Source organism: Strix uralensis, chromosome 4 (genome assembly GCF_047716275.1).
Source record: "Strix uralensis isolate ZFMK-TIS-50842 chromosome 4, bStrUra1, whole genome shotgun sequence".
Classification (NCBI taxonomy): Eukaryota; Metazoa; Chordata; class Aves; order Strigiformes; family Strigidae; genus Strix; species Strix uralensis.
Window position 1 is genome coordinate 13,825,598 of NC_133975.1, and position 15,721 is coordinate 13,841,318.

The following is a 15,721-nucleotide window of genomic DNA, read 5'->3' on the forward strand; positions in this document are numbered from 1 at the left end:
CACCCAGTAACTTGAGGATCATTTACACAGGTGTAGTTCAGTGTTTAGTTTTGCTAAGGTGTAATTAATAGATTGGCAGCAAGTACTGGAGTTCTTATAGTTCTTATTCCTAATGCTGAATATTTCTGTGTCAGCAAAGCACCATATGTATGAGTGGCAACAGATCATAGGTCATATACTGAGGCTCAGGAATAGGAACAAGCTCCAGTATAAAGCTTATAAAGTGCTGCTGATGGGACCGCAAGAAAGTGCTGTCCTGTACACATATAATGGTGCTTAAAGGTACTTAAGAGAATTTTTGAGATAGTGAAAAATAGTCCCTAATTTCTGGAAGGATTCTGTGCATTAAGTAGTACATGCAATTCATATCATCTTTTTCAGATGCCCCAGAAAACTAAAGGATAAAGTTATGTTTTGTAGGAAGGCCTGAGGTGTCTTTCATATCTGACTAGAGTTTTCATGCTTTTTTCATACTGACTTAAAGCTTAACAAATACATCAAGTTTATAAATGGTTGCCTGAGTTGGGCTCTTCCATACAGTACTTTTGGACTTTTTCAATTAGTATTGTGAACCTGGAAAAGCAAGTATGATCTGACTACAGTAGCTATTGAAGAAGAAAGAAGGATATTTTGCTACTGTCAAGGTGAAGTACATACATGTTATTTCTTGTCAAAATTGCTGACCCACCCAAATTCTGATATTCTTGTATTTTCCTCTTGGTGGGCTTATTCAGAAATAAATCCTTGATTGCATGAAAATAAAAAACACGTTGTGTTTTCATTAGTTGTTGGGAGGACTTCCTCACTGTGCTGAGAAGTTCCCAAATAATGGTATCTGAAATAAACTGCACTGGAAATCAAAACACAGATTTGTAATCAGGTGGATTTAGAATAGCTTGAATTTCCAAATACCAAATTTATGCATCATCCTAGGAGATCCAACAGCTAGGAAGGTGGCTGAGTCTTTGTTAGGCGTCATGAGTTAAAGTAAATTTAATCAGTATTTTTGGAGACAAAAAAGGTATAGTGAAATGCATTTTGGCCTCTTACATTTTTTTTCATGCATCAATTTGCATTTACTTTATATGATGCTTGTAACATTAAGCCTTAAACTGTGATGGTTTAAACATCACTTTATTTGTTAAAATACTAACTACATACCACACCTTACCTATGTGTACAAGCAAAGCTAGGCAAAGTTCAAATGTCAAAATTGTGTGTGCACTGTTAAAAGAATATTAGAATATACATTAAACTGGAGAAAGACAGCTCTTAACAGAATAAAATCCAATCATCACTCTAACATTAATGTTAATACTGTTAAGCAGTGTTACTAGATATCAATGATCAAATAAAACCTGATTTTTCTTTAAACTGTTTCAGATTCTGTAGGGGTCCACCCTAATTGGATATTTAATATACTAGATAAATAATAATTAAGAAGAATATAAAAGGAGGAAAGAATTCTCCGACTGCTAGACTGGGGACCACACTGGCTCTGTAGGTGTGTAATTAAACAATGCATCAGGCACCTGTTCTTTGTAATGACTGTAGTCAAATGTGGCATAAAGTAAAGAATTTTAAGCTTTAAACAGAATGTCTCATGTGACCACCAAAATAAGGATTTTAGAAATGTGGTAGCGGGGAAGGTCCTTGATGTGTGTTTCTGCTGCCTGTTAAGAAGAATGCAGTAGGGATTCTTTTATTAAAATCACAGAATTAAAAACAAGAAATGTTTTTAGTGTCAGTTGAGGAATAAAATTAGTAAATAGGTAGGTACGTGTAACTCTAAGCTGTCATCATGTCTGAACTGTATAGAATCCCTATAGTAAACATAGCCTTTCATGAACTCTCAACAGACTCATTTGTAAGAAAAATTCTGTGTCCCTAGTGCAAAGTGCCAAGAGAGAACTGCATTTCCGTCACCTAAAAGACTTGGTCTAGTAGACAGTGACATAGATGCAGCTTCTACAACAGGCATTGAATTAGTTCTTCTGCTTCTGTTGAGGTAAAACTATGTCCAGTTTGGACACAATGTTATTTCTGATGTTGTCATCATCTATCGTAGAATGTCTTAATTGAGTAGAGTTTTTAAGCTTTTCAGGGCAGGAACAGTTGTGTGTTCATATGTTCTCTTGTGCAAATTGCAGTCTTTGAAACTAACATCTGTAATTCAAATAATAGATAATAATTATAACAGTAAAGCTGTGTGAGTAGGGACTATAAGGACCTTAAGGATGATCTGTTTTCAAGAAATACAAAGAAGTCTCTGCATCTTTTAGAAGACTTTAAATCCAGATTTAGGGAACTCTGAAAACCATGAATAAATTTGCAAAGGTGGTCTTTCAAGACTTTTGTTTGGTTTTGTTTCTTGCCAGAGGAAACTTTATGATCCTTGTCAGAAACAATTGCTTTTTAACTATTCTCACCACCTTAAAATGACTTCTATCTCAGAAATTTGACCACCAGCCAGTCAGAGAGAATTGGGTGACAGAGCACATCTGATAGCCAAAGGAGTGATATTGGAGCTAGTTAAACAGTATTTTATCATTGAATCACTGACTGTGAGACCCTCCTGGCATACAGCTAAAATTTACATTGCAGCGAAAGCAAACAATTCATGGCTGAAGTGTCAGATATCAGTGTCTTCAGGGCATGGGATAGTGCTATGAAAATATTCCCTATCTAGACATCCTCAAAAAATAAATAAATTGGAAGAGTTGAGCCTAGCTGTGAAAAACTAATTATAGCTGAGGCCTTTGCATTCTTGGCAAAGACCTGTCTCCTCCTTTTTCTGGAGTTGCTTTTAAAGAAGTTAATTTAAGGTGATTTGAGCATAGCTATAGCCTTGGGATAATTACTGCACTGCAGATTTATTGTTTAATAAAAATATTAATTTGTTAATCAGAATACATAATTTTCTTACTTATCACTCTTGTCCATACACAACTTGAATGAGTAAGTATGTGATTATGTTATCCTTTTAATGGATTTCTTTATCTAACACTCTGTCTTCTCTCATGCTGTTGTCCCCAAATAGAGACCTATACCCATTATTTAATTGCTGCAGAGGTAAGGAAAAACATAGCCAGAGGCATTGAAGTACTCTTGGTTTTTAAAACTGTATAGTGAATTGCAAAAAGGAAAAAGAAAATTGACAGGAGTTGCAGGAAATGATAAAGAATAGTGTGAAATCCTGAGCCTGTAAAAGCCATTTTGGAACTCTTTAGTAGTACATTAAAGAACAGCACTGGGATTTCACTGTATTCATGTGTTTGTAGAGTGATCTAGGCAACGCGACTATAGAAGGCACTTAGAATTTTACAATAGGTGCAAAGATGTCTTTTCACAGATCTCCACAGAGCCAATTGCTTTCCAATGTAATTGGGACTGTTATTCTTCTGGTTGTAGTAAACAAGTTACTTTTTTGTACCAGGAATGCCCTTTAAAATATCATTATCTCAAGCTTTCTCAAGTTTATTGCTATCAAAGAGAGAAAGAGCACTTAGTAGAGCTAAAATGAATGTTAGCATCACCAACCAGGTTTCTTTTTTCACCATAGTGGTTTATTCCATTAGAATTTTCAGGTTTTACCCTGAATCTGAGATCCTTAGCAAAGAGAGACTTGGGAAATATGGCAAGGAATATTAAATTACAGATGAAGGGTCATATCATGGAGCTGATACTCAGCTAAGTAGCACTCATATTTTAGAGTAATGTGGCTGCAGTCAGTGAAGTTATTCCTGTGGAAATGGGTAACAGGATTCAGTCCAACATTTATTGTCTTACTAATTTTATTTCTTCAGTTGATGAGTTTTAATCAGTATGGTGTCATTGTGGAAGCTTTTAAATTGCATGCTTCTGTTTCCCTCTGGATTAATTTCTTATTGAAGCATTTTAAAAATGAGCCATTTTCTATTGTGACAGGTGCAGGTGGTGTATCCAACTTGAAAAACATGTATTATGAATTTATTGAAAGTTAGACAAAAAAACCATTTACACAGTTCTAGGTACAATTATACAAAAAGATAATGTATAAATAATTTAATCAGCTCTGCCAGAGGGGAGAATTCTCTTAAATGAGTCTAATTATTCTCATTCCCATGTGAGTTTGGACTTGAAATTAACCTTGCAAAGCACAATCTTTTGCAGAGTATTAAAGAAGAAGAAAGTATAACTTGATTTGCTTATTGGCTAAAATTATTTAGCTTGAAGAGTGTTCCATACAAGAATGGAGATGTCATAAAAACGCTCACATGGTCATCTCAGGTATTGTAAAGCTTGCAATCTGCACCTCTGTGTTATGTTTGAGTCTTTAAAACCTGAGACCATGGAAGCTTTTCTCACTGTTGAAGTAGCCAGGGTACTTTTCACTGATGTAGACATTTCTCTTATCATAACACACACTGGCAAGGACTGTGCTTTAGTAGTGCCATTGCATGTGAAATTGCAGTCATTAAGGGAGGTCACTTTTAGGGCCTTTGGAATAAAAATGCTCTGTAAATAAAGGCAATATCAAGTTTAACAGAGTTACACCACCAGAGTGTTGTGGTCTATTAAGTCTATTCTGACTGTTTTCATACTGACTACAAGCTATGTGACTTGTCTGGAATCAATATTCTGAAAGCACATCGAGCAAACAAACAGGCATACAACTGTGAATATTGAACCTCTTTGCCTTGGAGAATAATCTTGGTGTTTCAAACTCCAGGAATCCATATTTATCAGCAGTGCCTAGAGACCAAGCTGGTGGGCATTCTTGTACATCCTTTCCCATAGATTAAGCAAGTAGATAATAAGTCCTGCCAAAAGGTTTTAATCGTGTGTCTTATATAATTTAATATAAATGATTTGGAAAACTTTCACTATGGAGTTTCTCATGAGAACAGAATCTGTTCCTCATTTTCATTTTCACATGTTCAGGGATTTCTTGGCAGTGCAAAGTTAGTTGCAGGCAGAAGTGTCGGTATAAATTCTGAATGGAAGCCTTTATTAGTATTTTTAAAGCCCCTATTTTTCAGAAGCATCTGGGTATTTTTGAAGATAGTTTTATTTGACTACTTCCATAACAAACATGCAGGGAAGGGGAGAGCAGCATGCTGTAGAAGATACTTCTAGCTATCTAAATTTTGCAAGAAATGAGTCCTTTGTGACTTGAATTGTAACTTTGGTTAAAATACGGAATTATTCTACTCTACTGGGGTACAAATACTGCTGTACTGGGGTTTTCTGCAAGGTATATGAAAGAATAAATTGCATATAGGGAAAGCAAAATCCCCACCAAATTGCTCTAAAGAGCCTGTACCCTCTAGCTGGAAGTTTTGTGTCTGCCTTTTAATAGGCAGATCTTCCTCAGCTGCATAGGATTTTAATAATTAGCAAGAAATTTCTTCATGGTATTAACTGTTGGTGCGTAGGTTATTCATTAGGGGGGGAAAAAAAAAAAAGATACATTTTCTCTTTCCTGTAAGTTTCATGGGAAACAATCCCTGGCTACTTTTAAGATGGAGTTTAGGAAGTTATATATGTTGTATTTCTCCATACTACCAGGGACTGGATTCAGCAAACCAAGTAGATCCTTCTCAGTTCTCTTTTAAATGTCTCATTGATTTCAGGAAATCAAGTTTGTGAATGATGAGATGATATTGCTTTAGTTCATAATTTGTCTTTGCCTTATTATGTTGAAGTTGCACTCTTGGAACCCTGGCTAGTATCTGATACATGGTGCCACTTATTTCGTACTACAAAGAAGAGTACTGCCTAAGAGAAGCTGAGCGAACTAGTTGACATAATAGGTCTCTTATGTTAATAATTTATACGTACCTGAGGCTCTTCTGGTATTTCTTATCTTCCAAATGTAACATCAAGCATCCCACAATAGTTTCAGACAAATCATAATTCATTAATATGCAAATATATCAACTAAATATGACTTTGCAGCCTGTCAGTGATTGAGTACTGTACACAGAAAAATGCAGATGTGCACTTACAAAGACAGGTCTTCCTCTGTTGACTCATCCACTTAATTTTGTTCTCAGCTGTGTATATGCAGATAATGATTTCTTTGCTCTTGAAAACTTGAATGTGCATATGGTTGGGGCTAAAGCAGGCATATTACTGTGTCTACAGATGAAAATGTGGGTGTTCTGTTCTAAAAAACAAGCCAAAAATTCAGGTCTTAAATAAATTAAAATTTTCCAGTATCTACTTCTAAATTCATTATTCTCTAAGTAAATTAATGGTTGCAATGTATATGAACAGCCTACCTATGAGAAGATTTGGATGTAACTTGCACTATTTAAAATACTCGTTTCCTAGCAGTGCTATTCTACAATTCTTTGCTTTCAATGCTTATTCAAATGTTGCAGCTCCTCCATAGGCAGTTTCTCTTATGTATTAAATTTGGTTTTGTTCAACTCGCATACAGCAAAATCTGTGATGTTTGCTGAATATATGGCAGTAAAAGCAATTTCCTAAAATTTGACTAAGTACATTTAAAATACATTGATTCTTTTTTCAACTGATTGCATAATGGAGACTTGGGGCTTTCTTGCTGCTTTCTGACTACTGACATAATAGGAATGCAAAGTAATTCTGATGTTACAAAGATCAGAATGAGATTTCTCAAATTCAGAACGAGTCTTTAGACTGGTCTTCATCTTGGGGAAAAAAATCTGAAAGACAAATGTTATAATAACAAGAGAACCTGTCAAAACCAACTAACCAAGAGAAGAACTGAGTGAATACTCACATGTCTAGAGTACTGTGGGTGGTGAGGGGGAGAACACTGAAGCAGAATCCAGAACTACTGCTCCTGATGGCCCTTAAGCTGACATTTGCCAAATATTTGCCACTTCATGCCTCAGTTTCATTATCAGTAAAACATTGACACCAATATTGACTCTCCTTTGCTTTGAGCTTAATGAATGAAAAATGTTCCCTAATACTGCTTTCAATTTCTTGCCAAATATCTCCAATTCTGAATGAAACTTGAGATGGAAAGTCCAGGCATTGCAGCTTTGGTTCAGAAATTTGGTATTTAAGTTCTGTCACTGGCTTCCTGTTTGGCCTTCAACAAATCTTGTTAGTCCCTTAGTCCTGAGGGACTCTGCTGCTATCAGCTGCCAGTTAAACCAGTGACATCTTGGCTTCTAAACACATTTAAAGGGTCTGAATGTTCACCTCTGCTCCTCGTGTTTTGTAAGTTTTATGGTGTTAGAAGACAGAAATAGTTAAATTAGGCCCAAATCTGGCTGAAGCTTTACATACTAGATTGTGAGGAAGCATGAGCCATCTTGTACTGACAGTGGTATGCTGAGCGTAAATGTGAGGCCACTTCCTAAGGAGCACCACTCCAGCACACAGACCTCCTTATTATCCACACTGTATAAAATTGTATCACCAATAAGGGGATGTACTGAGTATATCATCCTATCTCTGGGTGAGCTAGATCTCAACAGTAGCTTAGGTTTTGTACCTCGTTTACCTAACATGGCCAATTTCTCTTTCATGGCTATTCTAGGTGAGTAGCTGGAAAGTTTATGGCTACTGCAGCCTCTTAGCTATGACCATGTCTTTTCTTATTCCAGTAACATATTTTTTTCATCTAACTTAGTCTGTAATCCTTGAGTTAAGAAATCTCAGAAGTCCACAGAACTGTGTTAACATTACTTAATCTCTTCTTTGTATGCACTTTGTACTTGTTCTTTATATTATGAGCAATCCCTTTACTCTGTGTTTGCACAGCACCTAACATAATTGTCTATGTCTTGGCCTTCCATACAGCTAAAAGCCCATAGCAGCTTTTAGTCTTGCTGCATCTCATAATCCTGATATGAGGAAAAATACAGAAAAAAAGCCACCAGAAGCCTTTGTGCTATGATAATGGCACCATCTAAACACCTTTCATAGAGACGTTTTATTGCCAGTCAAAATCAAGCCATTTAAATTGATATTTGCAGCAAATCACCACTGGTGTGAGATGGTTGCCAGAGTTCCCAACTCCAGTACGATTGATATCTGAAGAATCACTGTTACAAAGACCGTGGAATTAAAAATGGAATTGGGCTGACATTGTACTACTAAGTAATTTTCAATGAAGGATCAGTACCTTGCATTAGCAGATATTAGCTCCAAGACAGCTTGAAGGAGCACACGCTTATGCAGGAAGTTTCTGCTTTTGTGGTTCAGAAGAGTCAAATGGTACAGACAATGTAATTGCAACACTCTTGGCTTTTAATATAACCCATAGAGTACATGCTTTTAGTGGAGCAGTGGGCGAATGATGTGTGATAAAAAGCATTGGCACTGTGGCTATTAGGCGTACTTAGAATATAAATACTGGGTCATGTCTCTGCCTAAGGTAAAACACTGGAATTTGAAGAAAAGGCCAAATCCATTAACCTATTGACAATCCATTCCAGAAACCCTTGACTCTTGGACAAGTCTGAAGGACAGAGATTCAGAAATTGGACCCTATCCAATGGTGTCTTTACTGTCATGGCATGCCTGTGGTGGAATTGTCATTCAGCAGTGAAAACATATGGTGTATCTTTAAGAAATGAGAAGAAAAGAGTAAATTGATGGTTATTTTCAAGTTGGGGGTTGCTTTTTTCTTTCATAATAAGATTGACGTAATCACATCACGATATTATCAAGCATACCAAGGCCTGTTTCTGTCCCTGTTCCCCTGATATACGCAACCTGAAAGAAAACTGTAGCCGTTTGGAATTAATTCCCTCAGCTGGCGCATGGTATAGGAATGATATAACCACCATGTAGGAAGTGTAAAACTGGTAGAGCTTGATTTGTAAGCATCACAGTTCCCTCCTTGTAATGAAAATAGCATGCACTAAATGACTAACAGAGCAGACCACTCAGAGAAATGCTTATATTAAAAGTGTAGAGCCTCAGCAGGACCACAGTAATCAATTACCCTAAACTGAAGCCCTGGCAGCTTCTATGAATTGCTATTGATTTCAGCTACTAGTCAGTGAGTCTTACTAGGACTATGCTAGAATGTAGGTGTGAGATGCAGACAAAATTAGGAGCTGGAACAAACCTCTGGAAAACACAGGGAACAGACAGGTTTGGGAAGATATGTTATGCTGAAGTTTATTTTTTGAAAGTGCTTAAAAATTGCAAAAACCCAAGTCCCACGCAGGGGTAAAAATGAAGTATCACATTAGCATATATTGAAATAAGAAAGATGAGAATTTTGGTTTTCTTACGAAGTTATTATGGAAAATTCTGTCTGGCTTTCTAAAGAAAGCCTCTCTCCTCCATTGTAGTTGAATAAGGGGGGGGAGGGGGCAATTAATTTTTTTTCCTGTAGCCTTCATCTGACTATGCCAATAATTTCCTTCTTGCAGTGAACTCTCAAATCATATAAAAATGATTCTAAAATAATGATGTAAGATTCAGTCCTCTGTATGCTATAGCTTGTGAGTTGCAAGTTTTTGGTCTACAAAATTCAGTTTCTTATAGAATTCCGTAATGGTTTCAGGAAGATGAAGAAGCTATTTCTTTATGCATATTGTTCACTTCAAAGGGAATTTAATCTGTTTTGAGGAGACTGCTATGTTTCCATTATCATACAAGAAAATTCATTCTGGAACCTTTTTTGCTCAGCAGGAACCCTATGTATTTTTCACACTCTCATTATACGTGTTTTGGCACGAGCATAAAGCAGGCGTGCTCATTTATATTCTAGCTGATCAAGTGGAGAAGTCTGACTAATGTGAATTTTGGATCAAGGTGAGGGTCATCTTTGTAACCTGCACTAAAAGGAACTTTATGGAGTGACTTCTCCCAGAGGAGGATATTTCTGTTAGATCAGTGGCCCAGAGGCAGTGGAACAAATCTTCTTCCTCGTGTCATCCTCATTTTAATATCAGCTGTGCAACAGCAGCACAAAATGCTGGATTAGAACTAAACATACCATATAGCTGAATGATGTACTCAGATTGCATCCCTCACACTGAGTATCATTGTAGGTTGTTAATCATGCCTTTCCTTATGCTCTTTCCTCTTTCCTTTCCCACTGTTTTACTTCCTTCCCTCAGATCTTTCCCTAAAGCCTCCTTTCTTCTTTCAGTAAGATCCTGTCCTGCTGCTTGCTCTCCTGTGTTACACCTCTGTTCTTGAATAATTTTGGGAAAGCAACATAGACACTTTTAGCCAAAGTTAAAGATTACATTGCCTTAGAGTATCTTTGTTGCTTTTCCCAAAATTAACTCGTGGTGTTGTAGGTCAGCTAACCTAGTTGTAAGAGTCATAGAATCATGGAATGGTTTGGGTTGGAAGGGACCTTAAAAATCATATAGTTCCAAACCCCCTACCTTGGGCAGGGACACCTTCCACTAGACCAGGTTGCTCAAAGCCCCGTCCATCCTGGCCTTGAACACTGCCAGGGACGGTACAGCTACAACCTTTCTGGGCAACCTGTTCCAGTGTCTCACTACCCTCACAGTGAAGAAGTTCTTCCTCATATCTAATCTAAATCTACCCTCTTTCAATTTAAAGCCACTACTCCTCGTCCTGTCACAACCCTCTGTGATCGGGAGCCCCTCCCCACCTTTCCTGCAGGTCTCCTTTAAGTACTGGAAGGCCACTGTAAGGTCTCCCTGGAGCCTTCTCTTCTCCAACCTGAACAACCCCAACTCTCAGCCTGTCCTCAAAGGGGAGATGCTCCAGCACATCCATCTCTCACCATTGTGGTCTCCAAGCATACTAGACCTTTCATTTCCATTTTGCTGTGGAGAGCATCTAGAAAATCTGTTGGCCTCTTCATAGCTTTATCCTGTTTCACTGAGCCAAACAATGGAGGGGAGACCTGGCATATAAGACAGCAAACAGTTGGGTTAGGAGGGACAGACCTGTTCTGTTTTTTGCGAGCAAGAAGATATTTTCTGTTTCTTGTTTTAATGTTAATGAATTAAAAGACTGCCAATGGATACCACCCCATCACTGACAAGGCGCCAGTTAAGCCTTCCCTTAGTGTCTACCAGGGATTGAACTGCCTCATTCTTGGCAAAAATGTGTGGGAGTCAGAGCAGTGGGGGAAATTCCTACGCTGTTCAGGCACAGGAGCACCAGCTTTTTTAGGACAACAGAATCATATCCTAGCCACTGCCAATGGTGAACTCTTTGGTGTTTCTGTGTTAGATAGCTTTGGTCCTAGTTGTTTTGTCCACACTCTGAAAATGAACCACATTACATGTGGTACAAGAGGAGTCAGATGTGACTGCTATTTGAGATGTGAGTGAACTGGGGAAGATGGACCGTGCCCCACTCAAGACATCCCTCCAGAGAATATGATTGCAAGGGAAGCTATTAGCGTAGGATGTGACTCTACAGATTTATGCCATTAGAATACTTTTCCCTTTAGCAATGGAATTTTCATTTAATCAGTTTCTGCCAGATTCTGTCATCTTTGAGCTCTTCAAGTTCACCAAAGGGCCTGGTTCTGAAGCACACTGGCTGCCATGCTATGTTGTGCTTAAAGGGAAGAAAAAGACACAAAGGGAAGATGGAAAAATAGAAATGCAGAATGTCCCATGGGAGATGCTTGCCCTTACCATGTCATGCTAGTTTAAATACAGTTTCCACATATCACATGTCAAGCTGTACTTGATTGTTTTCAAATAGATGGCAAAAATCATGAGAGGAGGAAAATGTTCTTTTGTGTGACATGTTCTTTTGATACATTGGGTTCTGTAGCTGTCAAAGCAAAGGCTGTTTTCCCATCTATTATTACAAATGCATTTGGGGTAAATCTCTTCTGCAACTCTCTATTCCCCCAATTGTTTACTTCAATACAAGTGTTACTGTTTTATTTTTTCTAAATCTAACGAAACAATGAAGTTTCAGTAGAGCATTTTCTTTATGATCCTCAGTAGGCAATGAGGTGCTTTCTCAGTGAAAACTTAGATCACATCTGGAAATGCAGTCTGTTTCAAGTATTTTCTGCTTTTCTGGCAGGAGAACAGAACATTTAATTTCATTATTCAGCATAGGGTTATTCATTTCATGCAATGAAGGGAAATTCATCAATATTGTCTTCAGCATCCAGAAAAATGATACTTACCATGACTGTTTCACATACTCTATTTATATTTTATATCTTTCTCATCACTCAGCAATTATTCATCTCTCTGCTGAGGGGTGAAATTCTTGTATAGAGTTACTATAATTTCTCTAAACTCCTAAAAGTGATTCAATCACTGAAAGCAATTGCTTTTACTTAAAGATATTTCTTGAGACAGATTCACCAAATACAACTGACTCAATAAAGGTTATTTTTTCCTGTTGATTTTCAAGAATATTTAGTGATGCTTTATAAAAGGGGTAAATCAATGGTGCTACAACTTAACATTCATTGCACTAGTATTAATTGTGATGGATTCTTGGAGATGGATGCAAATGTGATAGTGCAAGTAAGTGGGAATGCAGTTGAAAGGCAACATTAATTCATTCCCAGTGGTTATTAAATGTCACAAGATATTAATAGTTTTGATGATATTTTCCTTTTTAAACCACTTGGTGTAAAAAACCCACATCATTGTGATGTATTTGTGTTTACAAAGTCATCAAGATAATTATCTCTGAATCTTTTGTATTATGTTTAATTTCAGTGTAGTGTCCCAGATCTGCATTTTTGGGAAAGATCAAAGTATAGAGTGTAAAGGTGGTGATAGACTGTACCCCATTCCCACAGAAATCAATTAGAGGCCTTCCATTTAGGAAGTGGGAACAGTGGGAACAGGAACAGGCTTAGTATCATGATATGTGATTTCTCTTGCCATCAGTAAAACAGATTTTCTCATTTATCTTATCCTCTGAGATGTTTAAATTTTGAACATCAGCTGATTCAAATTTTATGTTTGGGGAATTCAGGCACTGAGATGATTTGTGTTTAGGGCACTGAAGTGGGACTCAGTAGATCTGGGTTTGTTCTGTCATGCATTTCCCGTGTGATCTTATGCAAATCCTTCGTTGCCTCTCGCACAGCCTTGTCAGTAAAATAGGGTAATGTTACTTCTCTTCTTGTTCGAAGGATTTGTTAACATTTGAATGGCTTATCTACAGTGGATTGCTGAGGGCCATATGAAAATGTACAATCTTATTTAAATGTACTGCTTTACATATATATCCTTCTTCCATTTTATGCTTCTACACCTACTGCTTTCTTACAGCCCCCTCATGGGACTCTTTCTTTCATACTTTTCTTTATAAGCAACCTTCCACAGGCTGGCCTTCTCCTCCAAATACGTGTTAATTGAGTCCTGTTTTTTAAGCTCACCAAGGCAGATAGTATGGATGAGCAGATATATACGCGTTGGAGAGGCGCTACATGAGCTGTACTTCATGTGGATAATCTTTGGTGATCCATCTGACAGGTTTGTGCTTGGGAAACTAGATCTTTGATGTATTTTTGTTTCAGGTATGTCCACTCACATGGTTCAGATGTACAGTTATCAGTCACAGAAATTCATACTGATTTCAGGAGTAAGCATCGTTCACATAAAAACCCAAGAATGCCATTTCAGCTACTTTTTAAGCAAGTATTCAAATAACAAAATCAATACTGTGCACCATTTTTTTACAGAGTATATTATATTAGTATATATTCACACAAAACTATTTGCTTAAATGCTTCTGTGTTTGCCACATTTGCCTTTGCAATTATTATTTAAGGCTTTTAACTTAAGCTACATGTGTTTTTTTAGCATAAGTTGCATGATCATAGAAGCCAGTGAGCCTTTACTGGAGTGAGCAGATCTGATCTGTACATTGTTCCCTATTAATCAGTATTATCTGGGATAGAGCAGTGATTTCAATTGCAACTGCAGGAGATACAGCTACCTACTCTCTATTAGTTTTAATGAAGGTGAGAATTCTAAATCCCCTGGAATACTGTCTCTTTGATGTCTTTGCACACCATGGACAAACATTGACTTACTGATGGCATCTTCTGTAAAACTGTGTTGACTACTGGCTCTTTGAGTTTGGTGTAGATGGGGCAGATACTGAAATCTTACAACACCCTACTGCCAAAAAAATTAGTATATCTAGAAGTATTAAATGTATGGGCATTTAGATAATCGTGCTTCCTTCAAGAAAGCAGTAAGTCATGGTTTACCTGCATACCACTGCAGTTTCCTTAATGAAGCTTCCATTCAGACATTGTAGATATAAAGCCAGCCAATATGGAGGACCTGACGGAAGTGATTACAGCCTCTGAGTTTCATCCCCATCACTGCAATCTCTTTGTCTACAGCAGCAGCAAAGGATCCCTGAGACTCTGCGACATGAGGGCATCGGCTCTCTGTGACAAACATTCCAAGCGTAAGTCCTTGCTTCATTGAGCCCCAGATGTCATTAAAGTCTTATTATTCACAGACAGCATTTAGATGTGTGCATACCCCAGTGTATTAGCTTTGCAGTTGTAGGCACAGTCGAAAATAAAACAGTAAAAGGAAGAAAATTTTCTCATCTATGCAAGTATACCTATGAGCTTGGTAACAGTCATGTCTGTGAGTGGTTGCCCTTGTGGTTCTTACTACAGGGATCAGTGAAGAACTCACAACTCTCTAGCAAGAGAGAGGTAATTCCTAACAAAGGAATTACTTGGGTGGTGGGAGTATTTAACTAGATGAGCATTCTGTTTTGAATACGCAACTACGGTTCTGAATACTGCGGCAAGTAAATTTTGTCATTTAAACTGCTTTCAAAACTTTGAATACATTGTCTGCATTAAAAAATGCCAGGGTCCTTCCTAAAAATTTAGCCCAGCGTTCCCTGTGTGTATGTTTGGAGTAACGTGTCTGTACAGATACAGAGGAAGTAAGGGGGGGGGGGGGGGGGGGGGGGGGCGGGGTGAGAGAAAAAGATACTGTGTTGGTATAGAAGGTGTCATCTGTCCTAAAGTGATTTTCTTTAGCCTGTGAGACTTTGAGACAGAGCCAGCAATTCATGACTGTTCATATCTGAAACCTACATAAGAACAAGGAAGTAAAATGTTAAAATGTGAGGTTGTCTTTGTTCTTGAAGTAAAGGATGAAGGAAAACGTATGTTCATAATACCTTGCCGTCAACTCTTTATAGTCTAGATAAGACAAACTATAGTTCTTCCCACCAGTAATCTGGCAAGCCTGGTCACTTTGCCTTGTGTGAACACCTATTTATTCCTGATCTTCTGAGACTGAAAACCACCAGACAAAGGCATTGTGTTGTGTGGCTGGTTCCTATGAGGAGCTGACAACCTAATGAATGAACTGTGGTAGCTCTGCTTTAGCCACCTTCAGGACTGGGGCTTCCAGGACACTTCCATCTCACAGAATTGGGTCTGCAGTTTCTTTTACAATCTTGAAACATTGGGAAGGAAATTCAGGAGAAATTCTCTTATTGGCAGGATCACATAAGAGGTTTTATGTCAATCAGTTCCTGCTTGAACCTTTTGAGGTAGGTAGGTCTTCTTAGTAGGGCCGGGAGGCCAGTAAGAAAACATTTGAAGATTTAAGTGAGACTTAAACGGTACACAGATTTAGCACACAAGCTGTTTTTTTAACTGAAGTGAATGTAGTAAAGAGCCTGTCATTAGGCTTTTCAGCTGCAAGGAGAAGTGCACATGCTCAGAACCTCGTAGGATGTGGTCTCCAATTATAGAAAGTAACCTTTCAGGATAATTTCCTAAGCAGAGAAGTGTTTTACCATTGTT

General features: G+C 37.8%; 1 protein-coding gene across 9 annotated transcripts in view; it reads left to right on the forward strand.

Moving 5' to 3' along the window:
- The window catches only part of PPP2R2C (protein phosphatase 2 regulatory subunit Bgamma), a 201,576-nt gene that overhangs the window by 156,424 nt on the left and 29,431 nt on the right, over window positions 1-15,721 (forward strand). For all 9 annotated transcript variants that reach the window (XM_074865706.1, XM_074865711.1, XM_074865707.1 and 6 more), the window contains one exon: window positions 14,185-14,349. In XM_074865706.1, the coding sequence (XP_074721807.1) occupies window positions 14,185-14,349 (165 nt within the window). The remainder of the gene's footprint in view (window positions 1-14,184; window positions 14,350-15,721) is intronic.